The 26,960-nt window shown below is 45.6% G+C and overlaps 1 protein-coding gene across 1 annotated transcript; it reads right to left on the reverse strand.

The window, feature by feature from the left end:
- Positions 1-661: 661 nt before the first annotated feature.
- TGM7 (transglutaminase 7) lies at positions 662-22,126 on the reverse strand. The gene is made up of 13 exons (XM_027521922.1): positions 22,117-22,126; positions 13,462-13,644; positions 12,351-12,596; positions 11,647-11,765; positions 9,647-9,775; positions 9,388-9,565; positions 6,977-7,115; positions 5,497-5,600; positions 4,820-5,062; positions 4,017-4,343; positions 3,498-3,658; positions 1,307-1,440; positions 662-1,048 (listed from the first exon to the last, which is right to left on the reverse strand). Exons 1-13 carry the CDS (start codon positions 22,124-22,126, stop codon positions 889-891), a joined length of 2,133 nt encoding a protein of 710 aa, XP_027377723.1. The 3' UTR covers positions 662-888.
- Between the last annotated feature and the right edge of the window lie 4,834 nt (positions 22,127-26,960).

Genomic DNA, 26,960 nt, shown 5'->3' on the forward strand with positions numbered 1-26,960 from the left:
AAATGTTAGCAGAGATTTCTTTGGGGATGGGGAAGCTATCAGTGATTTTTGTTTCTTTTTCACTTTTCTGTTCTTTCCAAATTATCTAAGATGAGTACACATGGTCTGAAGAACTACAGGAAGAAAATACAAAAGAGTGGCTCCCTATCCTTAAAATAACAAAAACACGCCATATGAATGAAGAGAAGCTGAGAGGAGTCAGTGTGACTTGGAACAGGAAGAAAAGATTCGGGATGGTGAGCGGGTAAGGGCGGGGGAAATACGGGGCCGGGGAATGTGAGGGCCTGTTTAGGGGGGCAGCCTCTACGAAGTGCTTCCCAGTCATCCTGGGACCGCCCTGAGTGGGCCCTGCCTCACCGTCCCCAGGCTCTCAGGCCAGCAGCAGCTTCTGCCTGGTCCCCACAGCGCTGCAGTCCCTGTCCTCCCAGAATCCTCCCAGGTCCCCTCCCCCGGACCTCCCTCCAGCCTCTGCTTGCGGACTTGCTAAGATGATTTAAATGGAGAGACCTAGGATCTAGCATTCCAGAGAGGCTAATTTAGAGGAGATCACATTGCACTCTCTTGTGGCCGGGGCCGTTCTAGGAGAGAGAAGACAGGAAGGGCCCAGCCACAGAGGACCATAAGCAGTAAGTAGCTTGTTAGCACAGAAAAAGAACACGGATGATAAATAAAGTATTTTTATTGTCTCTTCCCAAGATGCACAGAGCTTCCCTTCGCCCCCAGGTAGGCCAGGAAGAGAACAGTGGAGGAACAAAGATAAAACACTCCTCCAGGAGGAGAAGAGAGCAAGGTGGGCCTGCGGGTGGGTAGGGGGGCTGAAAGGGCGTCTGGAGGTGGGGCAGGGAAGGAGCTGGGCAACTAGAGGGCCTGAGGAGGTGAGCATGAGGCTCAAGGAGCCCTGGCTGCAGCAACAAAGATGTCCTTGTATCCCTTGATCTCTTTGATCTCGTTGCTGCTGACAAGGACTTGGAGCTGGCGGGGTCCGGCTTTGATGGGGTAGAGATCCACTTCAATTTCGATAGTGTGTCCGGCCACCAGAGTCCCAAGGCTGCGGGTCAGAAAGGGCCTGTTAGAGCCTGGAGTAACTGCTGGGGTGAGTGTTCTGGATTCTGCTCTTGGTCAGTAAGCACCTCCCACCCCACCCTACCCCACCCATACCACCTACCAAACTCAACCTTTTCTGGAGGAAGGTGGGAAGGTGGGGGCAAGGAGGCATCATCCAGGAGACTAAGGACCATCCTATGACCCCACGAGGCTCCCCTTATCAAAGACCAGCAGGAGACAGGTGGGTGGCCACAGGACTTACTCATTTGATATCTGCCCATTGATGAGGCCACTGCCTTCCAGCACCATTGTGCAGTGACTCAGAGCCACCGAGAGGGTGTTGGTGAGCGAGATGTGGACTCTCAGTGCCTTGCCCACCTCAGCCCTCTCAGACACCTGTGTGGAGAGAAGACAAGGATATCGTGGGGACGTGGCCTCCTTTCTGCACTCGGTTCAGCAAACTCCATCCATCTGTTGACCACCAGGGACTGCGTATTTAGGGGTTAAGATGCTGCAGGGGAGAGAACAGAAGACCAGGGTATTCGTGGTTATCACATACCCTGGCCTGTCTTAGAAGCTCACAGTACTTCTGGAAGCCACCGCCAAAGGGGAATTGGCACCAAGTTGAAATCTATTCCCTCCCCATCATCTAGCTCAGGATGGCAGTTAGATTTCAACTTAAGTGCCAGCTCCAATCTGTTAGTTGTGACTGATAGGAATGCTGTGTTAAAAAGGATCTTAAAAGTATCCTTCACTTAAAAAATAAATATACAAAAAAAAGGATCTTGAGGACAATCCAGGGTCAATGAGAGGCTTATGATTGATTAGTAATGTCTGACACAGGCGTGGGATGAGGAAGTGGTGTCACTGTGCCATCCATATGCCACCAATGGTGTCATTCTGAGGCCAAGGTTCCAAGAAATGTTAATGGCAGAGCCCAGACCTGACCCAGGTGGCCCAGACCCCAGCCAGGGTCTTTCCCCCACTCTGCTCTGTCTCCACGTACATTAGCAGACCCACTCTGAGTTTTCTCAGGTGTGCATCACACGTGAGGGCTGTGTCATAGGGCAATCACGGCCTTGGTCTGTGAGTGGGAGGCAGGGGTGCCATCCTGCTCACTTCTTGAGCCCCAGTGCCTAGCATAGTGCCAGCCATATGATGGCTATCTGGTGAACGAGTGTTGGATGGAAATGACTCGCCCACCCAGATCCTCCTGGGAGCGTGTTCTGGCTCAGTCAGAGAATCACAGAAAAGGAAGAACACATTGTGGCTCCCCTGGAACTCAGAGAAAAGAAACGAGTCCTTTGTACCCTAGTGAGCGTGCCAGAGTGGAGCAAGATCAAAACAGCTTTGGTATCCAGCAGAGTCATACAAATCATGCCATGGTTCCTTAGCAATATGCTCAGTCACACCCAATTCTTTGCAGCCCCATGGACTGTAGACTGCCAGGTTTCCTCGGTCCATGGAATTTTCTAAGCAAGAATGCTGGAGTGGGTTGCCATTTCCTACTCTAGACCTTCCCAACCCAGACGTTGAACCTCTGTCTCCTGCATTGGCAGGCAGATTCTTTAACACTGAGCCACCTGGGAATCTCCTTCTCACCAACACGGACCAATTAATAGCCTAGTTGGCATCTGATGTGTTTGCAGTGCATCCTGCTGTAACCAGGGCTCTGTGTGGTGGGCAGGGCCTCATCTCAGCCCCAGGCTTGTGCCTGCTCTTGTGATTCTGCCCACTGTTCCCCCCGCCCCCGGCCCCCGTGGGAGGCTGCCTGATGACCTCACAGCCCAGGAGAAACTGTCAGGTGGCCAGATGGTCTATGACATGGAACCACTCGGTTCTCATTCCCATCGGGGTAGAGAGTGCTGTTGACAAATCCTCCAGGTGCACAGTCAGGTGAGGATTATGCAGTGGGCGAGTCGTCCAGGTAAGAGGGGAGAGTGGGGGAAGGAGGCTTCAGAGGAAGGAAAACCCTGGTAACAGGAGCTGGGCATCATCCCCGCCCTCCTCCACTGACCCTTCCTCCACCTGTGTTCATTCCCTGTGCCATGGCCTCGCCAGCCCCTCAGGCCTCTGAACTGGAGAGGTGGGCTCACCTTTCATTTATTTCCCTCCTCCTTGTCACCCCTGTCTTATCAGGTGACAAGGAACTTGGCTTGAGTCTCTCTCAAAACTGTCTCCTCTCCTCCGACATCCAGACACTGCCTTTCTTGTCTCTTTGCCTTAAAATGCATTCTTCTCTACAGTGTCTTCCTGTGCATCCTCCATAAAATGTCACCTCCTCTGGGAAGCCTTCCATTTGCACAGAGCACAGAGACCACACCATACTGCACTCTAATCATCCGTTTGGTGTCCAGGGCAGGGACTGTGTCTTGTTAGCTGCTGTACCCCCAGCCCCTGGGTTGGCTGAGTCAGAGGTCCCCCGCAGCCCCTTCTCTGTCCAGATGCCTTACCTCAATAGATAAGTGGGGAGGCTCCAGGGAGATATCTTTTAAAACCAGCATGAACCTCCCTGTCTCCTCCACTTTGGCAATGCCAGACACACGGATCAGCTTTTCATCTGTCAGCTTGTTTCTGTAATTGTTGTAAGGTAGCGAGAGCGGCCACTGTATATCTAAGCACAGACAAAATGCATTTTGAGTCCAGGAATGGGTCTCAGAAAGAGAGAGAGTAAAAATGTGTATGTGTGTGAGAGAGAATGAGTGTGCGTCTACATGTGTATGTGTGTGAGAAAGAGAGAGAGAGTACTTACCCTCCACCCCAGCCTCCCAAGGTCACGGCTGTGTTTCCCTGGTGGCAGCAACAGAGGTATAGTACCTGGCATTCAACCTCCTGCCAACAGCAGCTTCACTGCCCCATGTATGTGAGAATGAGTGTGTGTGTGTGTGTGTGTGTTTACACTGCGGGTGACTTGTTCATGGCCCCAAGCTCCCTTCCCTGTAGATGCCGTTCCAGGCCTGCCTCATACTCACCCTCCCCAAAGTCCAGGGTCAAGTGCACTTTTTGTCTCCAGAGGGGCTGCCGGGTACCACCATTGTGCAGCAGAGTCTGTGCACAGAAACCCACCACCAGGTGGATGGGCCCCTGGGGGTGGGCTCTGTCCACCACCCTCCGGGCATGCAGCTTCAGCAGCACGTCCTGGCCCCACTCAGGCTTCCTGGTCAGGTGAAGCTGCAGCTGTGCCGGCTGGCCCACAGCGCCCCCAGACCCCAACAGATCTAGGAAGGGTGAAGAGGTCCTCCGCACACCCAGCATTTTCTGGGAGGCCTTCATAAACACAGATCGCTCCTCAGGGGATCCTGACAGAAATGAGAGCCAGGAAAGACATCAGTGGGGAGGATTCAAGAGGAACAATGACCTTCTTAGGGAAACAAGGCTCCCAGAAACTCCCAGACCCCCTCCCAAAGTCCCAACCCCAAGAATAGCTGCTGAAAGAGATGATACAGCCTCACAGCTGAGAACATGGGGATGGGTATTGCTGGCCGCTGGACTCAAACCCTCGCTGCATCCTGGTCCCTTCCCCTCTTGGTGCAGGGCTCTGTCACGTATAGCCCAGGGATATCTCCTTGCCTCATAGAGTTGCCAAAAATTGGGGTTCAATGAGCTCCTGAATATAAGCACTGGATGCTGTTCTTAGTCGTCTTTTGAGGAGGAGGTAGTTAGGTTAGGTGGTGATGGTTTACACGTGAGAGTCATCTTCAAACCTCTTTGCTGCTGGGCAAGCAAAGGAGGTTACAGCTGCCCCCCTCCCTGAAAACCCTGGGGTCCCAGGCACCTTCTGGGTACTTGTAGGAGCTGGTGATGTTCTGGCGCTGGTCTGACCCTACCATCTTGGTGCTGATTTCCTTCCCGATGGAACTGGTGTTATGGGCCAGGATTTCCTGGGCCTGGCCATCTTTCAGTAGCCAAACGACTTCATCAGCGTTCACCTCGGCATACACAAATGGGGTATCGTAAGGCAGGTGGACCTCCCCTTCCCTGATGGCCTTCACGGAGGCAGGGCCACAGCGAAACAGCCCTGGGCAGGGAACAGGAGTTGTGGACCACTAACTTGGCTGCTGACAGGTGGACTAGGGCCAGTGGGTCGTGGCCATGGGAGACAGAGGAGGGAGGTGGGATGGGGAGAGGCAGTGGCATCACTGAGCCTCCTCCACAGGGTGCTCTCCAGTTCCCACGAATTCATCTGATGCTCACAGCCACCCTGGGAAGCATCATCCTCACCTTCCCTCCTTTACAGGGGAGCAAATGTCTGAGAGGTACAGTGACTTACTGGCCCACCCAGCCGTCAATGGCAAAGTTAGACCCCTGACCCGAAGTTGTCTCTGCTACAACTTTGGAAAGTGGATGAAGTGGGACAGGCATCGCTCCCTTTCGGCCTCCTGCTCACCGGGTCAGTCACTTTGATTGGCCTCCCCACAGAGCCCAGGCCCTTCCATAGTGGTCTTCACTCACCGCTGCTGGTTTGCTGGGGAGTGGGGTCCAGAACCTGCCACCCATTGTATCCTGGAGGGAGATCTTTCCGGATCATCCAGCACTCATTCCAGACATGGAAATTCCTGCAGAAGGCAGTAAGGAGAAAAGGGCTCACATTTTCAGAAGATTTGCCAGGTATCAGACCCTACACTTGGAGAAGGAAATGGCAACCCACTCCAGTGTTCTTGCCTGGAAAATCCCAGGGATGGGGGAGCCTGGTGGGCTGCCGTCTATGGGGTCGCACAGAGTCAGACACGACTGAAGTGACTTAGCAGCAGACCCTACACTGAGTGCTTTATATCATTGTTTCTCCTATTTTTTTTTTACATTTGAAAGTAATTTCAAGCTTACAGTAAGTTGCAAGACTAGGATAAACACCACCCATATACCCAGTTCATCTATTGTTAGCATTTTGCTCTATTTGCTTTCGCACTGGCTTTCTTTCAGATGGAGATTTCCTAGAATAGGGATCTTCCTTTACATACTCTTATACAGTTCTCAACTTCATGCATTTAATATTTATACTTTATCTACCTTATTGTCTATATTTCAGTGTTGTCAGTTGACCTAATTATGTCCTTTACGGCATTTGTTTCCACCCAGTGCAGGATCACACATTGCTTTTAGTTGTGCAATACCCTCTGTGTCCTTTGAACTGGAAGAGTTCCTCAGGCTGTTTTTATCACATTGACATTTTGAACATAGTCTTGATTGACCGATTTTTATCAGAGTGGCCCTCATTTTGGACTTGCCCGATGTTTCCTCATGATTAGGTTCAGGCTGTGTGTTCACAGACAGAATTCTGCACGAATGTATGTCCTCCCCAGGTACACTACTGCTCATTGAGCCAGAGAAGTTTCAGCCCTCGAGGAGCTCAGAGAGGGAGGGAGTGCTAGGGACAGCAGCTAATTCTCATACAAACTCAAAGGTCTTACCTGGAAACTGGCTGGAAAAGCAAAAACAGGAAATCAGATTTGGGGTAGAAGAGAGGAGAAAGGAACCAGGGGAAGCAACGAGAGATCCAAAAATAAAGGGACACACAGAGACACACACAGATGCCAGCCAGGAGGGAGAGTGGGGCAGGGAGAGGAGAGGTCGAGAGAGATCAGAGTAAGTATGCAGAGACAGCTAGTCCTGGCTTTGCCCTGAGAGAGAAACGGAGAAATGTGCAGACAGACAGAAAGGCTCAGTGAAGGAAGAGTAAGATGAGGTCAGTATTCAGAGGGCTCACAATCTGTTCATTTGGTTGCCAACCTCAGAGTACATTAACTCATAGTCTTCTGTGTCTGGAATGAGCTTGATGTGATAATCTGATTAGCTGGATCAGCTTTCTGGCTGAGGACTGGCTGAGCACTGGCAACAATGTATGGGGCAGAAATTCCTTAAGGCCAGAAAGCATCAGAATTTTCCTGCCCTACCTGGAATGGAGTAGAGATCTGCAGGAGACAGTGCCCCTTACCATATTTTGTCTCGTTTCTGAGTTGGCAGCATCTCTGCATGTTGGTCATAGTAGGTGTCAATGGTCAAGTTCGCATCCGAGTTGTGTGCAGAACGGAAATTGGAAACAACACGTGTTGGAACACCTAAGCATCTCATTACTAAAGAGAGGAAAAGCATGGGGAATTACCAAATCCATTTCAAGCAGAATCACTGGTCTCAGGTACATACTTTGTCACTTTTAAGCTGGAGGAGAGAAAAAGGCCACGGTGCTTGCAGATCTGTACCTACACCTCCTTTATCCTCAGAGCACCGCACCCAGGCCCAGAAACCTTGCAGCCTACCTGTGCGATCCATGGTTTCCATTCCACCAGAGAAAGAAATCACTTGAGGCTCTTAAAACAATTTACAACACTTAAAACAATTAACAACAACTCAATTGATCATTTAGGGCTTTTCCCATTCAGCAGCTTTCCAAACCAAAAACAGAGAACCTAAACAATTGATAATCTGAAAGAAAAGAAAAAAAATGAGACCTGTGCTGTGGTCAGAAGAGAAGCAGTGTGACCTTAAGTAGACGGCTTAACTTCTCTGGGCCTTAGTCCTTAGCTTATATGTAACAAAATGGAGTTGGACCAGATGATTTTCAGTTCTGAAATTCTGGATCTTTAACTCAATTCAAATGAAAGGGTTTGAAAGAGGTAAGAGAGAAATCAGAGTATGGATAGAAGAGCAGGATAGATTTATAGAGATACACAGAAGACATCAGTGACAAAGGGAATCTTGCCTGGACAGTGAGGGAATGACCATCTTCGATAAGACAACAGCACCCTCTTGTGGCTTTTTAGGAATCACAAAGCAGACACTATACCATCGTCCTGGAGAAGGAAATGGCAACCCATTCCTACTGCCACCACCAGACACACCTATCAGGGGCAGATGAAATTAAGCCAAGAGCCAGATGTGACCTTTGAAACCCAGGCCCCCACCTGTACAGGCAAGATGAGGAGTTTAGAGATAGGTTTATCCCACCCCTAAGGAGCCTGGCATGATGCAGTGCATGGGGTCATGAACAGTCAGACATGATTTAGCGACTGAACAACAATCCTTCTTAGGAGCAAATGGTGCCCATTGAGGCTGCTGTGGGGATGCCAATGCTTTGAAATGTAAGAGGACTATTGAGATTGGCCAGTCTTTTTGTTTTGATTCATTCAAGAGCCCCAAAGGATACCACCGGTCTGCAATCACCTGTCCACTCCCAGCACAGCTCTTGGGCTTTTCACAAATCTTTGGCAGGGGTGAGAGTCAGACCAGGGCTGCGAGTGGCCAGAGGTAACAGCAGAAGCAGCTCTCCTCTCATGCAAAGGCTGTAGATTCTAGGGCCTGGCAGTGGAGAGGCCCAGACGTGGAGCAAAGATAGAGATCCAGACCTTCTCCCTCTCTCCGCAGAGTCTAAGGGCCTAAGCCCTCCTCCTTAACTCCTGCCTGATCAGGGACATCCCAGCCTAAGGCAAATCTGGCTGTACTAAGTGCTGGCACTGTGCTGAGCATTTTCCAATGAAAACAAATGAGCACAATGAGGTCAATTGATTTCAGCACTCATATTTAAACTTCTCCGCTGTCTGCAGCACCTGTACATAACTACGAAGCTGTGTTGCCCTTCTCATAAAAGTTTAGAACTTCAGCCCCTTTCTCTGCCCTTCGCATTCTGTGCTCCCTCATTCTCCAACTCAGAGTCAGCATATTGGTTCAGTAAACATTTCTCGAGCCTCACAGTGGAACAGGCAGCACTGTACCAGGTACTTCTGCCTCTTGGGGGAGGATAAACAGGCACTACAGTGCTTTCCATCTTTCCCTCATATCCACAGATAATATGATTGATGACTAGGGACTAAATTATAAATAACTGATAAATATATAAAACATGGATGCTCCTTAAGGGTAGTTAACAAAGTAGTAAATCTCTTAATTATAACTCCTCAAGAATCTCTCAGTTGTGTTTGGGAGCCGGCAGCTCTGCCTACAGGTGAGATCAGGTTTTCCCAGATCATCTGCCGGCATCTCAAGCTTCCCCCAACTTGCCCCTGACCCCAGGCTTATCTTGAGCTGAGGAGCCTGAGCTGGTGGCAGAAAGAAGCCACTTTTGCCACCACTTTGGGACCAGAAGCCCATCTATCCAGGTGACCATTCTAATAGTCTAACTGCTCCATCAAGGAGTCTGTGGAGTGACTGCAGCACTTCACTGGATATTGCAGGATTCCCTGAGACTAGCGAGTGTGCTGTTTAAGAGCTGAATATCCACGACTCCTTAGCCGTGGGGCTGTAGACAAGCCACAATTAACCGAGGTGAAGTAGAGACAATCCCGCCCGACCTCAGAGGGTTATCATAGTCAATAAGCCAGCCTGCATTCCCACCCCGCCCTCCTCACTCACCCGTACACATCACAGCTGCAAAGACCCAGCACTGCCCGTACTTCACAGGCTGCCCGCCCCTGGCCGCCCACTGCCGCAGAATGGCCACGCTGCCCGTCCACTCCAGGGGGCTGACCCCCCGGGAGTAGTCCTCTCCCCAGTTCCCCTGCAGCACGCCGCTGTCGTCGTTGCTGTTGATCTAAAGAGGACAGACAGATGAGTTTCCGAAGTGCCGGTGCTGGGGACGCTGGGGTGGGGCCGGGGAAGCTTCCGGTCTTACCATGGCGCTCACCACCCTGCAGATGTACACCACGTCGTTCCGCTGCGAGTAGTCTTTGGACGGGTTCTTTAAGAAGTACAGGCTCTTGTTCAGAATCTCAAAGCAGATATCTATGATGTCCTCTTCAAACTTGCCGGGGAAGTCACGGGAGAACAAAGAGAAGAATAAAAACGTCTTCAATTCTGAAGCCAACTCGGTAGCACTGACGTTTAGGGATGGTGTATATGTGGTGGGGGTAGGTGCTAAATATCAGACCAGGTCCTGCCTTCACGGAGCTTATAAGTCAAGTTGGGAGGGTGTCAGATTAGGACTTGAAGAACTAACCTGTGTGTTTCTGAAGGAAAACGCAAATGGAATTTAAAGAGATTAGAGTCAAATGAAAGAAGACTATTGGAGCCGGTGGGCTTGGAAAGACTAAATAGACAGGAAGAGCTCCAGGTAGGGGTGTTCACTTGAGGGCTTTGGGCGCAATGGGTACCAGAGACAGAGGCTCAGAGATGTTCTTTCTGGAGGACTTGTGGGGTTAGGAGACGATCCGATGGATAAATATAAGGCTAGGCATGTGAGGAGTGAGAAGAGCATGGAGAGCCTTGAAGTCAGGGAGAGGGTCCAGCATTGATGGTGTGGCACAGAAGACAGTGTAGACCCAGGACATACAACATGTATTTGTACATGCATCCTAACACTTTCGGCTATCAAATGCCCTGGTGGTTTTCAAAAAAGTATACAGGTTGTCAGGGAACAGGAAACTGATCTTCCTCAGCAAGGCTCCCTGCTTCCTGCCCCCACCCCACTCTTCCCTCCCAGGGTGTGTGGACAGGGCTGAGATGGCAGTGGGAGGCGGAGGCAAACTATCCTAGCCAAGGCTGGAGGTGGAGAGTAGAAAAGTTGCTCAAAGGTCCCCTGCTGTGTACTCTAACTGGATAATTGGTGTTATTAAAGAACTGCGTTCATTATTTCAGTTACAATAATGGATTGTGGTTTAATTTTTCAAAGAGTCATCATCTTTTAGAACTACAGTTGGAAGTATTAGTGAACTAAATGACGTGGTAATTTGCTTCCAAAAAATTCAGTGATGAGGTAGGAAGAATGGGGGAAAATACACCAGGGATCAGCAGTTTTTCTGTAAAGGACCAGATAATAACTATTTTAGCCTTTGCAGGCCATAGGGTCTCAGTCTCCACACGCAATTCTACCATTGTGGCGTGAAAGTAACTACAGATGGTACCTCAATCAGTGAGCATGCCCGTGTTCCAATAAAAGGGTATTATTAGACACCGAAGTTTGAACTTCATATAATTTGCACATCACAAAATACAGTCAGCCCTCTGTATCAGTGGGTTCTGCATCCATGGATTCAACCAATAGAATCAAAAATATTAGGGGGAAAAATTCTTGAAAATTCCAAAAAAGCAAAACTTGAATTTGCTGCACAATTCCAGGAGCTATTTACATAGCATTTACATTGTTTTAGGTATTATAAGTATCTAGAGACTTTAAAAGTATATGAGAAGTATATGTGTAGGTTATATGCAAATATTATACTATTCCATTTTATATAAGGGACTTGAGCATGCTTGGTTTTGGTATCTGGGGAGGCGTCCTGAAATCAATGCCCTGAAAATACTAAAGGGTGACTGTGTTCTTTTTTTTTTTTAATGTGTGTTTTTTGGCAGTTTGAAAAGTATGAAAACCATTCTAACCTCTTGGGCCATGCAAAAACAGGCAGTGGGCCACAGGCTATAGTTTGTAAATCCTTGATACAGATGAAACAAGATTCACCACAAATTGATCACCATTGAAGGTAAGAGGTTCATGGAGGTTCATTAGAGTAGCCTGTCTACTTGCATTATGCTTTAAGTTTTTCATACAAAACATTAAAAACTGAGAAGAAAAAGCATTTCCCCTTCCTTCCTTGCGCCTCTCACTCCAGCACTACACACCCTGACTTCTGTTAGCGGTACTTCGCGAGCTAACAGTTGTCTAAGGCCCACTGTTACCTGCCCGTAGTTCCAGGGCCAGGGGGTGATGAATCTTTCATGACCCTTGTAAACAAAGCCATAGTCCATCATGATATACTCCTGCAGCAGCGTTTCACTTGGCAGGTAGACATCGTCCTCTGAGCAGTTAAGAGTAGCAGAGGGGACAAAGCCCCAAACCAAAAAATAAACAGTAATAAAATTAAAAAACAGTAACGACAGTATCTTCCTGGATAATCAGAGAAGCAATGGGTTGATGGCAATAGAAATCAAGACTGGGCTCCTTAAAAGTCTATGTGCTTTTCCAGAGGCCAGCGATATAATCTATACTTTAGAAAAAGATTATCTTCTCTTGGTTTTAAAAGCAGCAAGCTGGTCATAGAGATTTGGAAAATATGGATGACGGAAAGAGGACAATGAAGATCACCCCTTCCCACTACTGAGACACCCATCATTATATTTTGGTGTAACCTGTCTGCACTTTTTCTGCACATATGTGTAATTAAGATCATATGTGTTCCATTTCCTGGTTGATTTCATTTAACATCAAGCCATGAACTTTTTTATCATCCCATTAAAAATTCTCTGTTAAGGTGATTTTTAGTGAGCACATGGTAACACATTGCATAGATATACAGCAGTTTATCTTCGGGACTTGCTAAGTAGACCCTCACAGAATGTTCTCAATGGATCAGTCAGCATTACAACCTGTGAACACGTTATACCTGCACTCCAAGGGTTAAAAAGTAGGATGAAGGTCCCCAGAGGGTGGGTCGTGCTATGACTTGGGCCCTGAGAGATCTCCATCTTCAGAGAGTAGGAACCAATGACTGCACTGGGTGGTGTGAAAAGGGAGACATCGAGCGAGTTGGCATGAACAGTGAAGTCAGAAGCACTCCAGCCCTTGCCTTGTCGGTCTTGGGTGAGCAAGAAGGTGGCTCGGGTTCCCAGCAGCTCCTTGGGTGCTGGTCCTTTGTAGGAGAGAAAGACCCTGAAGTGAGGCTCAAAATCTGTGTGACCTGATTGCAGGGGACCTGGAAGGACCCTTACCTCCTCCCACAACGTGCTAATCCTTTTACCACCACTAGGTGTCCTCGGACGAACACTTAACATCTGTGTAGTGCTAGTCGTGTCAGACTGTAACCCCATGGACTGTAGCTCACCAGGATCCTCTGTCCATGGGATTTCCCAGGCAAGAATACTGGAGTGGGTAGCCATTCTGTTCTCCAGGGGATCTTCCCGACCCAGGGATCAAACCCAGGTCTGTTGCATTGCAGGCATATTCTTTATTAAGTGTGTGCATGCTAAGTCGCTTCAGTCGTTTCTGAGTCTTTGCAACCTATGGAGCATAGCCTACCAGGCTCCTCTGTCCATGGAATTATCCAGGCAAGAATACTGGAGTGTGTTGCCATGCCCTCCTCCAGGGGATCTTCCTGAGCCAGGGACTGAACCCACGTTTTTTATGTCTTCTGCATTGGCAGGTGGGTTCTTTACCACTACTGTCACCTGGGAAGCCCCTTTACAATGTAGGCCTCAGTGTTTTTTTGTTCTGTTTTTACTCTGTAAAATGGGATCGTAATAGTACCCACCAGAAAGTCTTGTCACGGAGTGAATGAGAGAATGTGCGAGATAACGTGCATGAGTTGTTAGCACAGTGCCTGTTGCATATTTAAAAGTTGTCTGTTATTATCACAACCTTAGTTGGCTGAGTCAGCCAGATCTTAAGTGCACTAATAGGGATCTGGGGGGTCCCAGGAGAAGAGAGGGGAGGGTGGTTCAGAAAGCAGGGGCAGGGGCCCTACAGATGAACTTTGTCTTGGGGAGGGGTGGGCTTACCTGTCTCAGCCACAAAGGTGATGGAGTCCTTCTTTGAGTGGAAGGGGCGGTTGAAATGCAGCTGGATGGTGAAGGACTGGCTACGGCGCACGATGAGCCGCTGGAGGCCCATCTCCTGTGTGTGATGCTCCTGGTTGTTCTTGGCGCTCTGCAGGTCGACGGACCTGAGCTCCAAGGCTGCCACTAGGGGGTGAGATGGGGCAAGGGGACAGCTGTGGCTTCCTGGGCTCAGCATCCCCAGTACTTCTCGACATTTCTGTTGCACGTGGCTCTAACTTGGCTATGATTGCTGTCCAGATCTTAGACCCCTCTGCACCCTGCTGCCTAGTTTCAGGACTCAGAGAGCAATTCAGCACCGTGATTCCAGTGACCTCTGAACCTAGCTCAAGAACTGAGGTCCCAGACAACACAACATTTTCAGATAACTGAAACTTAACCCTTGAAGTGCCATCTTGTGGTCTTAATCGCTTTGGTTGACAAGCTTTCTAAAAATTACTCTATTATCCTGATGAAAGAAGAAAGAGCATACTAGAATTTTGTATTAATTAAGTCAAAGACAGGCGACTACAGTCCACAGAGTCCCAAAGAGTCAGACACGACTGAGCGACTCACACTTTCTAAGTCAAAGAACTGACTGGAGGCTGGGACCTCAGCTACAGGCAAGTCCCTGCTTTAGGATGTGGGTGCAGCTGGGCACCACAGGGTTATTTACAACTTAATTTCTTACTTCTCAGCCACGTTCCAGGTGGATAAAGACAGTGGCTGCTGCCTAATGTGTATACTTAGTGTATAATCTTAAGAGTCTCATGGCATAATAGGCAAGGTGCAAGATGTCGCCATCTTGGCTGTGAGACCTTGAGCAAGTCACTTAAGGTCCTTGGACATCAGTGTCCTCGGCTGAAAAATGGTGACAATGGTGTGCCCACCTCCTAGGGTTCATGTGGGCATTAAGTGAGGATTCACATGTAAAGGCCTTGGCGTGGTGGCAGGTGCAGGGTGAGCGCTCAGGCAGCAGTACTTGCTCTTAGCACGTTGCCTCGGGTTGTGTTTGCTTCACTGTTTTTGCTGGTGATAAAAACGCATTCAGTCCTTTCCCTCCGAGGAGCACATCCGTTATCTCAGTGGTTCTAAACGGGGGAATTTTTGGCCCCTGCAGGACATTTGGCAAAATCTGGAGACGTCTTTGGTTGTCACAACTGGGGGAGAGACTGCTACAGGCGTGTAGTGGGTAGCTACTGGGGATGCTGCCAAACAGCACCCTAAAGGAAAACTCATGTTTGCTCCAGCCAGTTTCTGTGTCGTTTGCAATTTGAACTCTTTTTTCACTTAAGTTCTTTACAATTTCACTAAATGAGTTCACTTTGATGGTTTTAGCCTGTCTTTGTTACCTGGCTGAATTTTTTTGAGTCCTAATTCTTTCACCCAAACACTTTCTCTTGCCATCTGGGAACGGGCGAAACTGTCTTCCAGGTTGTCGTCCGAGTCTTTGGTCATACGATGATTTAGGCATTAAGGGTTAAGTCCAAGGCCAGTGGAGTATTACCGTTGGAGCTTCCTTCCACATTAACACTGAGTCATTGGGAAATACGGGAGCCTGGTGGGCTGCCTTCTCTGGGGTCATACAGAGTCGGACACGACTGAAGCCACTTAGCAGCAGCAGCAGAGATGTTCAGCTAGCTGTGACTACATCTAATTCTTTATGTGAGGAAACTGGATTAGGTGGGGTTTTTTTGTTTTTGTTTTTTTTTTAGGTGTTTTTAAATTTTCTTCACAGTCGAAAGTCAAATCCAGCTTTCATTTTGTATCTTTCTCACAAATTTGTCAAACATCTGGCTGAAAACAGAACGTGTACAATGCTCCCTTGACCCCCTCTCCTAGTAACAAGCTTTCCTTGAGGCAGATTCAAAGGTGAATCACGGGATCAAATAGTACAAAGTTTTCCAACCTTTTAAATGTAACATAGGTACTTAAATAGTTATATTATTGGAACCAGAAAATTCAGGGCATAATCCAAGACAGATGACTGTGAATAATTAAACAGCATTTTGTAAACATGTCTAACCTATTAGTAGTTTGTGAAATCAATTTAGAGAAATGTGACCAATATTTTTTTAAAGAGTAGAATAGAAAATATCACAATGCATCCTACATTAATTATATTCACTTAATATAATTATGCATTTAGCTCACTGAAGTGTTTTTCATGTCAAGGAGACGGTGACTTCAGAGAACAAAAGGGAGGGCCTTCAAGAGAGCAGGCAAAGAAAGCCAAGAGGATCAACAAGAAGTTCAACAAAACAGGAAATCAAGCAGAATCAATTAGTAAAAAAAACTGTAAAAAAACAACATAGTAACGCCCACAAGGCTGTCTCGCCTTGGCCACCAGCCCACAGGGGTTAATGACGAGTAAGATTAGAAGTAAGTCACGGCTGCATGACTCCTGGTGCTTGACTAACACAAAGACAAGGATATAGAAGGATCAAAATATATCCCCAAGTATTATGAGCCTTAAAGTGAATAGAGACCTTAGAGCAGCTGTGTGCTTGCAGTGAGCTCTGAGGTGCCAACCTCCTGACCTCAGAGACATCAAAACACTTAGACGTCCCAAGTTCCCCTCGGGTCTTGGCTCAGACGTAACCATCACACAGGGACTTTCCTTAACCACTGAACATGATGCCCCATCCCCTGCCCTATGATCATCTGCCATCACAACAGCCTTTTGACTTTCTGCAGAGCACACTTCATAGCATCTAGAATCAGTTTCAGGAAGCAGAAACCTTGGCCATCTTCTCACCCCTGTACGCCTCCCCCATTGCCTAGAAGGAACCATTGTTCCTAATTGCTGATAATTACAGCTGATATTCGCTGAACACTTAGCACATGCTAGGCACTGTGTGAAGCATTTGATGTGTCTGAAATCATTTTTGTTCTCTCAGCCACTCTGGGATGGAGGTGTTCATATTGTCCCTGCCATGCAGCAAGGACAGGGCTGGGCTCAAACCCCCGTAGGCTGGCTCTAGAGCCTGCCCCCTTAACCTCCACGATCTCCTGCCTTTCCTGGTGGGTGCTTGGAGATGTTTGCGTGGATGGAAATGTGTGAAGTACAAGGAGAATAACCTGGCAGGATAACAGCGGGGCTGTAGAGGAGGAGAGAGAGAGGTCATCGAGGGCAGCAGGGCCAGGATGAGGAGTGGCTTGACTCCAGGCTGAGATGTTGCTATTTGCTCAGTAGTAATGTGTGTAACTCTCCCTGATGGGAAGATAAAATGTTCACCTTTCTGAAGGCAGTTTATCAACATTTCTTATGAAATGAAAGGATGCCTTGAAACAAATTCCTTTGATCCACAAATTCTTCTTCTAGAAATTTTTCCTAAGAAAAATCATAATTTGTGTATAAAAGTAAGAACATAAGGATATTCAATGCAACCCAAATATCCTACAAAAAGGATTGGATGTTGTTGTTCAAGTTACTAAGTTGTGTCCAACTCTTTATGATCCCATGGACTGCAGAATGCCGGGCTTCACTGTCCTTCACTATCTATCTCCTGGAGTTTGCTGAAACTCATGTCCATTGAGTCGATGATGCCATCCAAACATCTCATCCTCTGCCACCCTCTTCTTTTGCCTTCAATCTTTCCCAGCATCAGGGTCTTTTCCAATTAGTCAGCTCTTCACATCAGGTGGCCAAAGTAGTGAAGCTTTGGCTTCAGCATCAGTCCTTCCAATGAATATTCAGGGTTGGGTTCCTTTAGGAGGGACTGGTTTGATCTCCCTGCAGTCCAAGGGACTCTCAAGAATCTTCTCCAGCACCAGAGTTTGAGAGTATCATTACTTCAGCACTCAGCCTTCTTTATGATCCAACTCTTACATCCATACATGACTAATGAAAAAACCATAGCTTTGACTAGACAGAACTTTGTTGGCAAAGTGATGTCTCATCTTATTAAGATGCTTTCTAAGTTTGTCATAGCTTTCCTTCCAAGGAGCAAGTGTCTTTTAATTTCCTGACCACTGTCACTATCCACAGTGATTTTGGAGCCCCCCACAATAAAATCTGTCACTGCTTCCACTTTTTCCCCTTCTATATGCCATAAAGTGAATGTTACATTTTTAGCCAGCTTTTTCAGAATTGAACACGTAAAGTTTATCCCTCTCATCCTAATGTAATCAACAAAAGGACAAAGGATATGGGGAAATAATTCATGCAACTTTAGAAAGCAACACAGAAAATTTTAAAAAAACATTATGTTAACAGATTAACTGCAGGTGGTAAAATTATGGGAAATTTTTCTTTCCTTTGAGTTTTTTTCTGTCAGCCCAGCATTTGCTTTGAACATGTATTCCTTTTGCATTTAAGGAAAAGTATTGCTTTGATTAAAGGGAAGTTTTTGAGGAGTGTCACGATCACAGCTGTGCTTCAGAATTAATCCAGACCAAAGGGAAAGAAGACTAGGCTATGAAGAGCAGTAAGAATTCTATTGCAATAATCTAGGCAAAGGCTAATGAGATCTCGGCAAAGGCATTGGTAGGAAGAAAGGAGGAACCACCCTGGGGTATGCGAGGGACTGGTGGCCACAGGCATGCAAGCTGGTAAACCTCTGGTGAAATGCCTTGACTTCTTGGGCTTCCTAAGGCCTCGGCTAATTTGGATGCAGACTAGGGCAAGTTGAAAGAATCCACTGCCCACAACATCCCAGGCAAGCAGGCTACTAGTAAAGGACTAGAAAGCTCCAGACAGAGGTAGTGAAGGGGACAAGACGGCCCCTGGTACAGTCAGCAGAGGGAGTGGACACCTGCCGTTGAATGTCAGGTGGACTCAGCTCCTTTACTTCTCCTGCCTCTGTCCCTGCTGTTAGTCCAAATCTCCATCAATGTCTTTTCTTTTTCCACTTCTCATTGTTTTTGTCAGTTTGGGACTTTGATTAACACTTCATTCTTTTTCATCTCTTGCCTTTTAAGAAATATGAAAGGGCACTTCTGTGTGAGAGCTTACAGAGATTCCAATGTGATGAGATTACTACTGAGCATTTCTGTATAAGGAGGAAAATGTCTCACTACCTAAAGATGCAAGTCCAAATCCTTAGCCAAGCAGTCAAAGCCCTCCACGATGGGGTCCTAACACATGTATCCAGCCTTACCTCCCAACAGCCCATAAATAAACTGGACTTCCCTTGTGTGTATCGTGGCCTCCCAATAGATTGTGCCCAGCTTTACCTCTGGATGCCCCTGCCTCTTCCCAACCTGTGTATGTCTGCATTGTACCCATTCTTCAAGCAAACTCGGCATCCTCTTCCTTGTGAATCCTTCCCTGTTATTTTAGGATGGGGAGCATCTGTAACAAGTTTCATATCTCACTAACATTTACTGAGTGTTATTAAGCACCAGGCTTTATGTATGTTATGCATTATGTCCCTCTATCCCTAAAACACCCAACAAGATATTACAAATTCCATATTACAGATGAGCAGACAGAGGATTCAGGAGGTTAAGTAACTTGCCTGGGATCACCTACCTGCTGCTGCTAAGTCGCTTCAGTCGTGTCCGACTCCGTGCGACCCCATAGACGGCAGCCCACCAGGCTCCCCCGTCCCTGGGATTCTCCAGGCAAGAACACTGGAGTAAGGTTGCCATTTCCTTCTCCAATGCATGAAAGTGAAAAGTGAAAGTGAAGTCGCTCAGTCGTGTCCGACTCCTAGCGACCCCATGGATTGCAGCCTACCAGGCTCCTCTGTCCATGGGATTTTCCAGGCAAGAGTACTGGAGTGGGTTGCCACTACCTTCTCCTAGTAAGTAGCAAAATTGTCATTTAAACCTAGACAGTTTGATTGTAGAACCTAGTTCTTAAGTTGGTTTGGAGGTTTTCACTTTTTTTTACTTTCCAAATAAATGACTATTGTGCTTTATTCAAATAAAAACATAACCAACAGACCTGAGAGGAGCAACTCTGGTGGAAGAACTGGGGTGGGGGTTCCCTTGACTGCTCTGTAGAGCCCTATGGGTCTGAAGAACACAGTGGAAACCACAGTCCCTCTTAACCTCCTCATCCTGCAATGCCAGCAAATCAGGGAAGAACAAGCTCTGGCACCGCCTGGCCTCTTGCCCTGCTCTTTGATTTCTTAGGCTTTGAACCACTTGTCTGTCAGTTAATCATGTACTACCATGTTGTTTCTTTGAAACATTATTTTCATTTAATGGTGTCTACATGATTGTATTGTTTGATTGTTTCCACTCAGTACTCAGCAATTCAAATAGCTGCTGGCAGGAGAAAAGTGTTACTTGACTGGCTGTACAAGTTAAATGATTAGGTCTTTTACAGCAAATGTAACAAAGGATGAATATCCATTTTATATAAAAGTTGCCATAAATATTAAGAAGTCTTGCTATAATCAGAGAAACGCAAATGAAAACAATAATGAGATTCCATCTTTGATCCATTCAGAAATGCTTAAAAGAATAACAGTATATTTTGTGAGGGTATATGGAAATGGGCTGTCTCCTATATTTCATATATGGTGTGAGTATAAATTCATACAGACTTTTTAGAGAAAATTGATTGATACTGAAGGGTAGCAGATTATGCCACCCCCAAATACACCACTTCAGAATAAAGATTATTTTGAACTGAAGGCAGTTGAGAGGCAGCAAATAAAAGAAAAGCTCTCTGCCCTCCCCTATTTGCCTAAAAGCAGAACTTAATTTGTAAAGGTGTCCCCCTCCCCAGGCTTCCCTGGTGGCTCAGTGCTAAAGAATCTGCCTGCCAGTGCAGGAGATGCAAGATACGTGGGTTCGATCCCTGGGTTGGGAAGATCCCTTGGAGCAGGAAATGACAATCCACTCTGGTATTCTTGCCTGGAAAATTCCAGGGGAACCTGGTGGGCTATAGTCCATGGAGTCAAAAAGAGTCAGAAGCAACTGACTGAGCACGCACACTCCCCCTCCGCTCTCTACTAGGAAGGACAGAAGTTAATCACCAGAGACAGCTCTAGACCCTCATCAACCCAGAGATAGCCCCAGAGGAATCTATATAACAATGTATTAACTAACCCTTATCTTCCATTAGTTCCCTCCCTTAATTTACCTCCCAACAATCTACTGCCCTAGAAACTCAAAGTCCTTTTCTTTTGTCCTTTCTGTAAAAATGTATGTTCTCTTGTTAATGTGATGTATAAGCCCAAGTTCTCACCACCCCTTGGAGTTACTCATCACAGCATGCTTCTTTGTACATGTGCAGAGCACGTGTTAAGAAACTTCTTTTTTTCTGTTAATCTGTCATTTGCTGATCTAATTTATAGGTCCCCAGCCAACAAGCCTAACTGGGAGAGGGAAAAATGCTAAGTTTTCCCTCCTCTACAAATAGCCATCAAAACTTAAAGTGGATATTGTATTTGATCCAATAATTCTTCTTTAAGAAATATTTCACATAAGTATTTGTATACATATGCAAAGTTATATTGACAGGGGCAGTATTGTTCATAAGAGAAAAATATTGGAAACAATCTAAATGTCCAGGAATAAGGCATAGTACAAATAAATAAATTTATTAAAGAAATTGTATTTATATGCCCAGAATGGAAAACTATAATTATTTAGACCAATTGATAAACCAATATGTACCAGCCTGCAAAGATTTCTGAGATATATGATTAAGTTTTTTAAAAAGCAAGTCATCAAATAATATATATTATATAATGTTATTGTATAAAACAATTTTATATACCTAGTGTTATTTAAAAGCAGTTAACCAAATTGTTGACAGTTCTTTCCAATGAGGAAGGAGGAGTATTGGGAGTACATTGTACATAAAAGGGGACTTGGGGATTTTTGTCCTAAAATATGAACTTTTTACATTTTATAACAAGCATATGTTTTTGTGTGTATTACTTGTTTAGTTAAAGCATAATATTTTAAAAGATAATATAACATTTTAGGCTTACAGTAATTGGGGATAGCCGAAGGGGGAAATACCCTAGAATTTAGCAATAAAGTACCCTGGAATCTAGCATAAGAACAAGTCTCTGGAGAAGGCTCTACTAAATTCTGGCTTGTATAAAAATACCGTGTGCATCTCTAATTCCTAATAGTTTATATAATATAGAATTTAGGACACAGCGTTAAGAAATGCACACTCCATCTTATTACCCTCGCCTGGCAGGCTCGGTGTGTCTGTCTGCCAGGCTGACCCGGCCTGCCCGGCCCTGGTCTTCTCAGTCCCAGCAGCAGAGTGGCTGCCGCTCTGAGGGGGCCTGAGCTCAGGGGCCAGGAAAGCTCTCTAAGGAGCAGCTGGACCAGGAGAGGTCTAGGATCCTGGAGGTGGCCCTCCCTCAGCTCCAGAGTCAGCCATGGAAACGACCTCCCAAGTACCAAAGGCACCCTGTGGGCCTCCTCAGACCTTCCAAAGTCATTCCAGTCCCAGGATGCTAAAGAAAAGATTGTCCATAGCTTCAAGGTTAAGCTGAATCCATGCAGAAGGAAAGGAATGACTGTATGATTGTGCCAAGGTCTGATCAAAGGTGAGGAACTAGGAGGAAGGGGGCAGATTGCACAACAAAGTAACAGCATCAGTTCAGGGTCTCCTGTCTCTGCTGTTCTCCCCTCTCCAGATGTCTCCTTTCCCTGGACTTAGCGCCTCAGGAAAGTTAGATTCCCAGTACTCACCCTCATCCATCTCCCTCCTTCTGTCAGCCAAGGCCCTTCAACGAATCAGCATTAAGACTCTAGACCAAATTGCCTCTCTAAGCATTTAGTCATCTCACTAGAACCTTTCCCTCCGTCCTGAGGCGGGTGGGGCTACAATTTCCTCCTCCTCCTCCTAGTACTCCTCCCGTTCTTAGGCTTCCCGTTGTTCCGGGTACATCTTAGCTTAAGGAAGAGCGCTTCTGTCAAAAGCCTTTTTTAGGATTGCTGAGGGATTTGTTTCTGAGGTCTCCTTTTTAAGCTGAGAAGATTCCACATGGAAGGCAAGGCGTGGTTTGGATCTGGCATTTTCTGCCTTTGTCACTTCAAGGCTTGGGACCCAATTCACTCTAAGTCAAGGAGAGAGATGAGGAAGGAAGGAGCTACCCTCTGGAAGGTTATTCACGAATAGCCATAGGACCAGAGAACTTTGCATATTGTATCTTTAACGAGTATATTAAAATGGTGAATTATTGTGCTATTGGTTAAAAGTGAAGCTGACAAACTCTCCAAGAATAAGGGGGAATGCCTATAATACAAGGTTAACTGGAAGGAAAAAGCAGGATAGAAACAATGCAGCTTATTCCAATGTTGTAAAAACTGTTGTTTGTGCAGGTGGACTCATTTTTAAAAGACAGAAGTAAATACCATAAACTGCTCTTTTGTGAGAGCAGATTGTGAATGATTGTGATTTCTACTTGAAATGATTTATACTTTTCTTAATTAAACAAATCCACAGTGCGAGGGTAGGGCTTCCCTGGTGGCTCAAATGGTAAAGAATCTGCTTGCAATGCAGGAGACCCAGGTTTGATCCTTGGGTTGAGAAGATCCCCTGGAGAAGGGAATGGCTACCCACTCCAGTATTCTTGCCTGGAGAATTCCGTGGACAGAGGAGCCTGGCAGGCTACAGCCCTTGGGGTCGTAAAAAGTCAGATGCAAATGAGTGACCAGTGCACACACACAGTGCAAGGGTAAGACGTTTTAATAAGGGAGGGAAAATTTTTTTTTTTTTTTTTTTGCTGCACCCCTCAGTGTGTGGGACCTTAGTTTCCTGGCCAGGGATTAAACCCATGTCCACTGAAGTGCAAGCACAGAATCTTAACCACTGGACCACCAGGAACATCCCAGGAAAAAAAAAATTTTTGTTGTTTTTTTAAAGAAAAAGTGAGAAAAGTAGAAGGAGGACCATGGCTGGAGATCTGGGCCTGAGTATTCAACCAGACTGACAGTTTAAAGAGAGAAGCAGAGGCATCCAGTCAACAATCCTGGAGGAAGTATTTAGTTTGGTAAAATAATAGTGCTGCAGAGAAAACAGAAAGACATTTACATATTTACTGATCATTGTCCAAGGTGTGTAGGAGGCGCCTAATTGCCTGGGTTAATCTGTGTGATTCATCACACATTTCTGTGCTTATTACAACGAAAGCTTTCTGTCATATCCTTTGCCTTTTTAAAACGTGTTGAGTGTATTTAAGGAAATGGTCCTAGTTGGATACACTGGACTCACTCGTGTTGGAGGGCGGTATACATTTTGGTAAATTTCCTTCTCGTTATTTTGTCTATGCTGAGGTGGTTTGTTTTTTTTCCCATAGTTGCAGTCATCCTGTATTTTAAGATAGAACTTGTTTAAAGTGATCATTTCCATATAAGACAATTTGCCATTCTACTTGAAAATATGGCCTTAAACGATATAATGACTTTTGCCTTGTAAAATAAGCTTTTATACTTTTAAAACTTATTTGTTTATTATTTATTCAAACCCTTCAATTCTTATTTGGGGGCTTATATGGGAAAAGAGGTTCTCCTAAAATAACTATAATATTTTTATCCAGGTTAACCAAACAAATTCCATTTTGTCAATCCTGTTGGCCCCATTAAGACTGAGTTTCCCAATTTCCAGTACTATTTTCCTTCCCTCCTTCCTTCATTTTTATAATTGATGACTGTGATGTTGATGGAACCATGTTAGTAGTTTTGAGGCACACAAAGGTAGTAAAAGCTGATCTTTAACCTCTTGTTTAATATGTTAGTGGAGATAAAACACACACAAATATTCTCTACAGAGGACCCTTCCCTGAGTAGCAGGGTCAGAACCATGGGGGTCTTTTAGGGAGGAGCTCAGGAAAGGCTTTGTGATATGTGAGCAGCCACTGGTCATGAAGGATGAAGAGGATTTAAGAAAAACAGAGAGATAGAGAGAGAGAGATGGTAGGAAACAGAATTTCCAGGCCAAAGGCACAGCTTGAACAAAGGAGGAAAATGGGGAAAGCTAGGGCTTCTTCTGAAACTGGCGTGGGAATTGTCTGCATCGACCAAAGAGAATAAAAGCAAAGGGTCAGAGGCTTGGAGTTTCAAAATTGTAAAAAAAAAAAAAAAAAGCTGTTTTTCCTTCACTGCTTTAGAAATTAGAGTTTTATAGATGCTGGTGATTAGTTTTAAAACTTGAACATCCCGCATCAAATTGAGCTCTTGATTACTCCCAGCCTTATTTATTACACTAAACCTTGGTTCTTGACCAACTCCATAAATCTGTCAGTTTCTTCATTCTTTTTTTTAATTGAAGTATCATTGATTTACAATGTTGTGTTAATTTCTGCTGTACAGCAAAGTGACTCTGCTATACATACATACATATACATTCTTTTTTCTATTATTTTCCATTATGCTTTATCCCAGGATATTAAATGTAGTTCCCACACCAGCCTCTTATATGTGCTTGCCACCCCACCTGGAATGTAGCTAGGTAACTATATCGGGCAACTAATTTTTAATTAGGTTATAATCAATTGATTAAGTTATGATCAATGTTCATTACAGTTTTTATGGCCCAGCAATACCACTCCTGCAAATATATCTGGACAAAACTTTAATTCAAAAAGATACATGCACCCCTGTGTTCATAGCAGCACCTTTCACGATAGCCGAACCGTGGAAGCAACCTCAATGTCCATCGACAGATGAATGGAGAAAGATGTGGTACATATATACAACGCAATACTGCTCAGTCATACAAAAGAACAAACTAATGCCATCTGTAGAAACATGGATGCAACTAGAGAGTGTCATACGAAGTGAGTTAAGTCAGAAGGAGGAAGACAATATCGTCTGATATCACTTAGATGTGGAATCTAAAACACGGCACAGATGAACTTCTCTACGAAACAGAAGCAGACTCACAGAGAACAGACTCGTGCTTGCCTAGGAGGAGGGAGGAAGGAGCGGGATGGAGCAGGAGTTTGGGGTTGGCAAGTGCAAACTATTATATAGAGAATGGATAAACAATGAGGTCCTCTGTAGGGACCTAATGTAGCACAGGGAGCTATATGCAGTCTCCTGTGATAAACCGTAATGGAAAAGAGTATTAAAAAGAATGTATATAGGTGTACAACTGAGTCACTTTACTGTACGGCAGAGATCGGCACAACACTGTGAATCAACTATACTTCAATTAAAAAATACTTATGATGGTTTTGCAAATCATGTTCTTTGACCATATTATATTCTGTTTATAGATTTTTTTTTCCCCCTTAAAGACTACACAGTCAAGTTTTACATTTAGTTTCAAGGGGGGAAAAGTGTTGATTAAAGACTAACCTCTATTAGGGTTAATCCACTCGATTTGTCCTACAAGACAGCAAGCTCTGAGATCTTTAACTCTAAAATAAATACAGACACATTATAATCCTCTCGTGGTTCCACACCCTTAATATGTGTTTACTGGGTTCTCCACTTGAAAATCCTGCAGTCACTTCAGATTCAGTATCTTCAAAATTGAACTCGTTAGCCCCACCCATCCCCCAGAAATTCATATAATTTCTTACTCATCTTTGTAAATATTACAAAATTTCGTTAGTTGTTTGGAACCTTCTATTTGAAGGTCTTGTGACCAAATGGAGAGAACAGAGGTGTCTGAATTAGGGAACCTGGTTTAGGATACTGCTTTAGCGCTTCTGAGATTGTTTGGCTTTATTGAACCTTGATCAAGGAAGTACTGATGAGAGCTTCAGCCCTGTGTAAAATGGGGCTGAGAGTAGTGCTCAGTTCATGGAGTTCTTTTGAGAATCAAAGGGATAGTGTTTGTGGAAGTGTTAAAGTGCTCTCCAAACATTAGCCCGTTTCACTGATAATAGTAATATTTATGATCCTTCAGATTGTGCGATTCATGTTGCGTAAAAGACCATGTGTCAAGATCTGTTGTTAAGATACTCAAGGAGACATTCATGACAACAGAGAAATTGTCACAGCCAAGTCCAGCCTCTCAATCTCAGTCTTGTCGGTACTCCTGGCTAGATTATTCTCAGGGGAACTGAGGAAACCACGGATAAGTGAACTGATTGGATCATACCCTTGCCTCACACTTGTCACTGGTTTGCATTGCTCCCCACATTCTGCCACCACATTCACCCTGACCACATCTCCATCTGTATTGCCCTCAGTTCTACCTCTGATTTCTGATTTTTTTGGTGGTTTGCCCAATTCCCACATGAAAGTCTTTCTCTAAGCCATACCCTTCTCTGGTCACACTTTCTACCCACTGTCTAGGTCTCAGCAAAAATGTCAGTCCCCACAGAAGCTTTTCCTAACTAGCTGAGGCCCCACATTTAGTCTCTTAGAACTCTTGGATTCTTCTTCACAGCACTGATCACACTCTGAATTTGTCTCCCCACTAGACTTTTCTGTCTTTCTGTGTGTCATCCGGATGATCCTACCTGATCCGACTAAGCCCTCTACAAAATAGCATTTTCTATGCTATCTGAATTAAAACAAACACCAGTCCTTTCCCTATGAAATCAGCAGGAAGTCGAGAAATTCCTGGGATCCCCTCC

This window comes from Bos indicus x Bos taurus, chromosome 21, assembly GCF_003369695.1.
Source record: "Bos indicus x Bos taurus breed Angus x Brahman F1 hybrid chromosome 21, Bos_hybrid_MaternalHap_v2.0, whole genome shotgun sequence".
NCBI lineage: Eukaryota > Metazoa > Chordata > Mammalia > Artiodactyla > Bovidae > Bos > Bos indicus x Bos taurus.

Bases quoted from the DNA above. Each gene is read 5' to 3' on its own strand.
- TGM7 (XM_027521922.1), bottom strand. The intron at 9,776-11,646 runs GTAACAGTGGGC...TTCCCCGGCAAG, and splicing joins GGCCCTGGAACTACGGGCAG to TTTGAAGAGGACATCATAGA. The intron at 5,063-5,496 runs GTGAGTGAAGAC...TTCCCTGCCCAG, and splicing joins TCCCCAGCAAACCAGCAGCG to GGCTGTTTCGCTGTGGCCCT.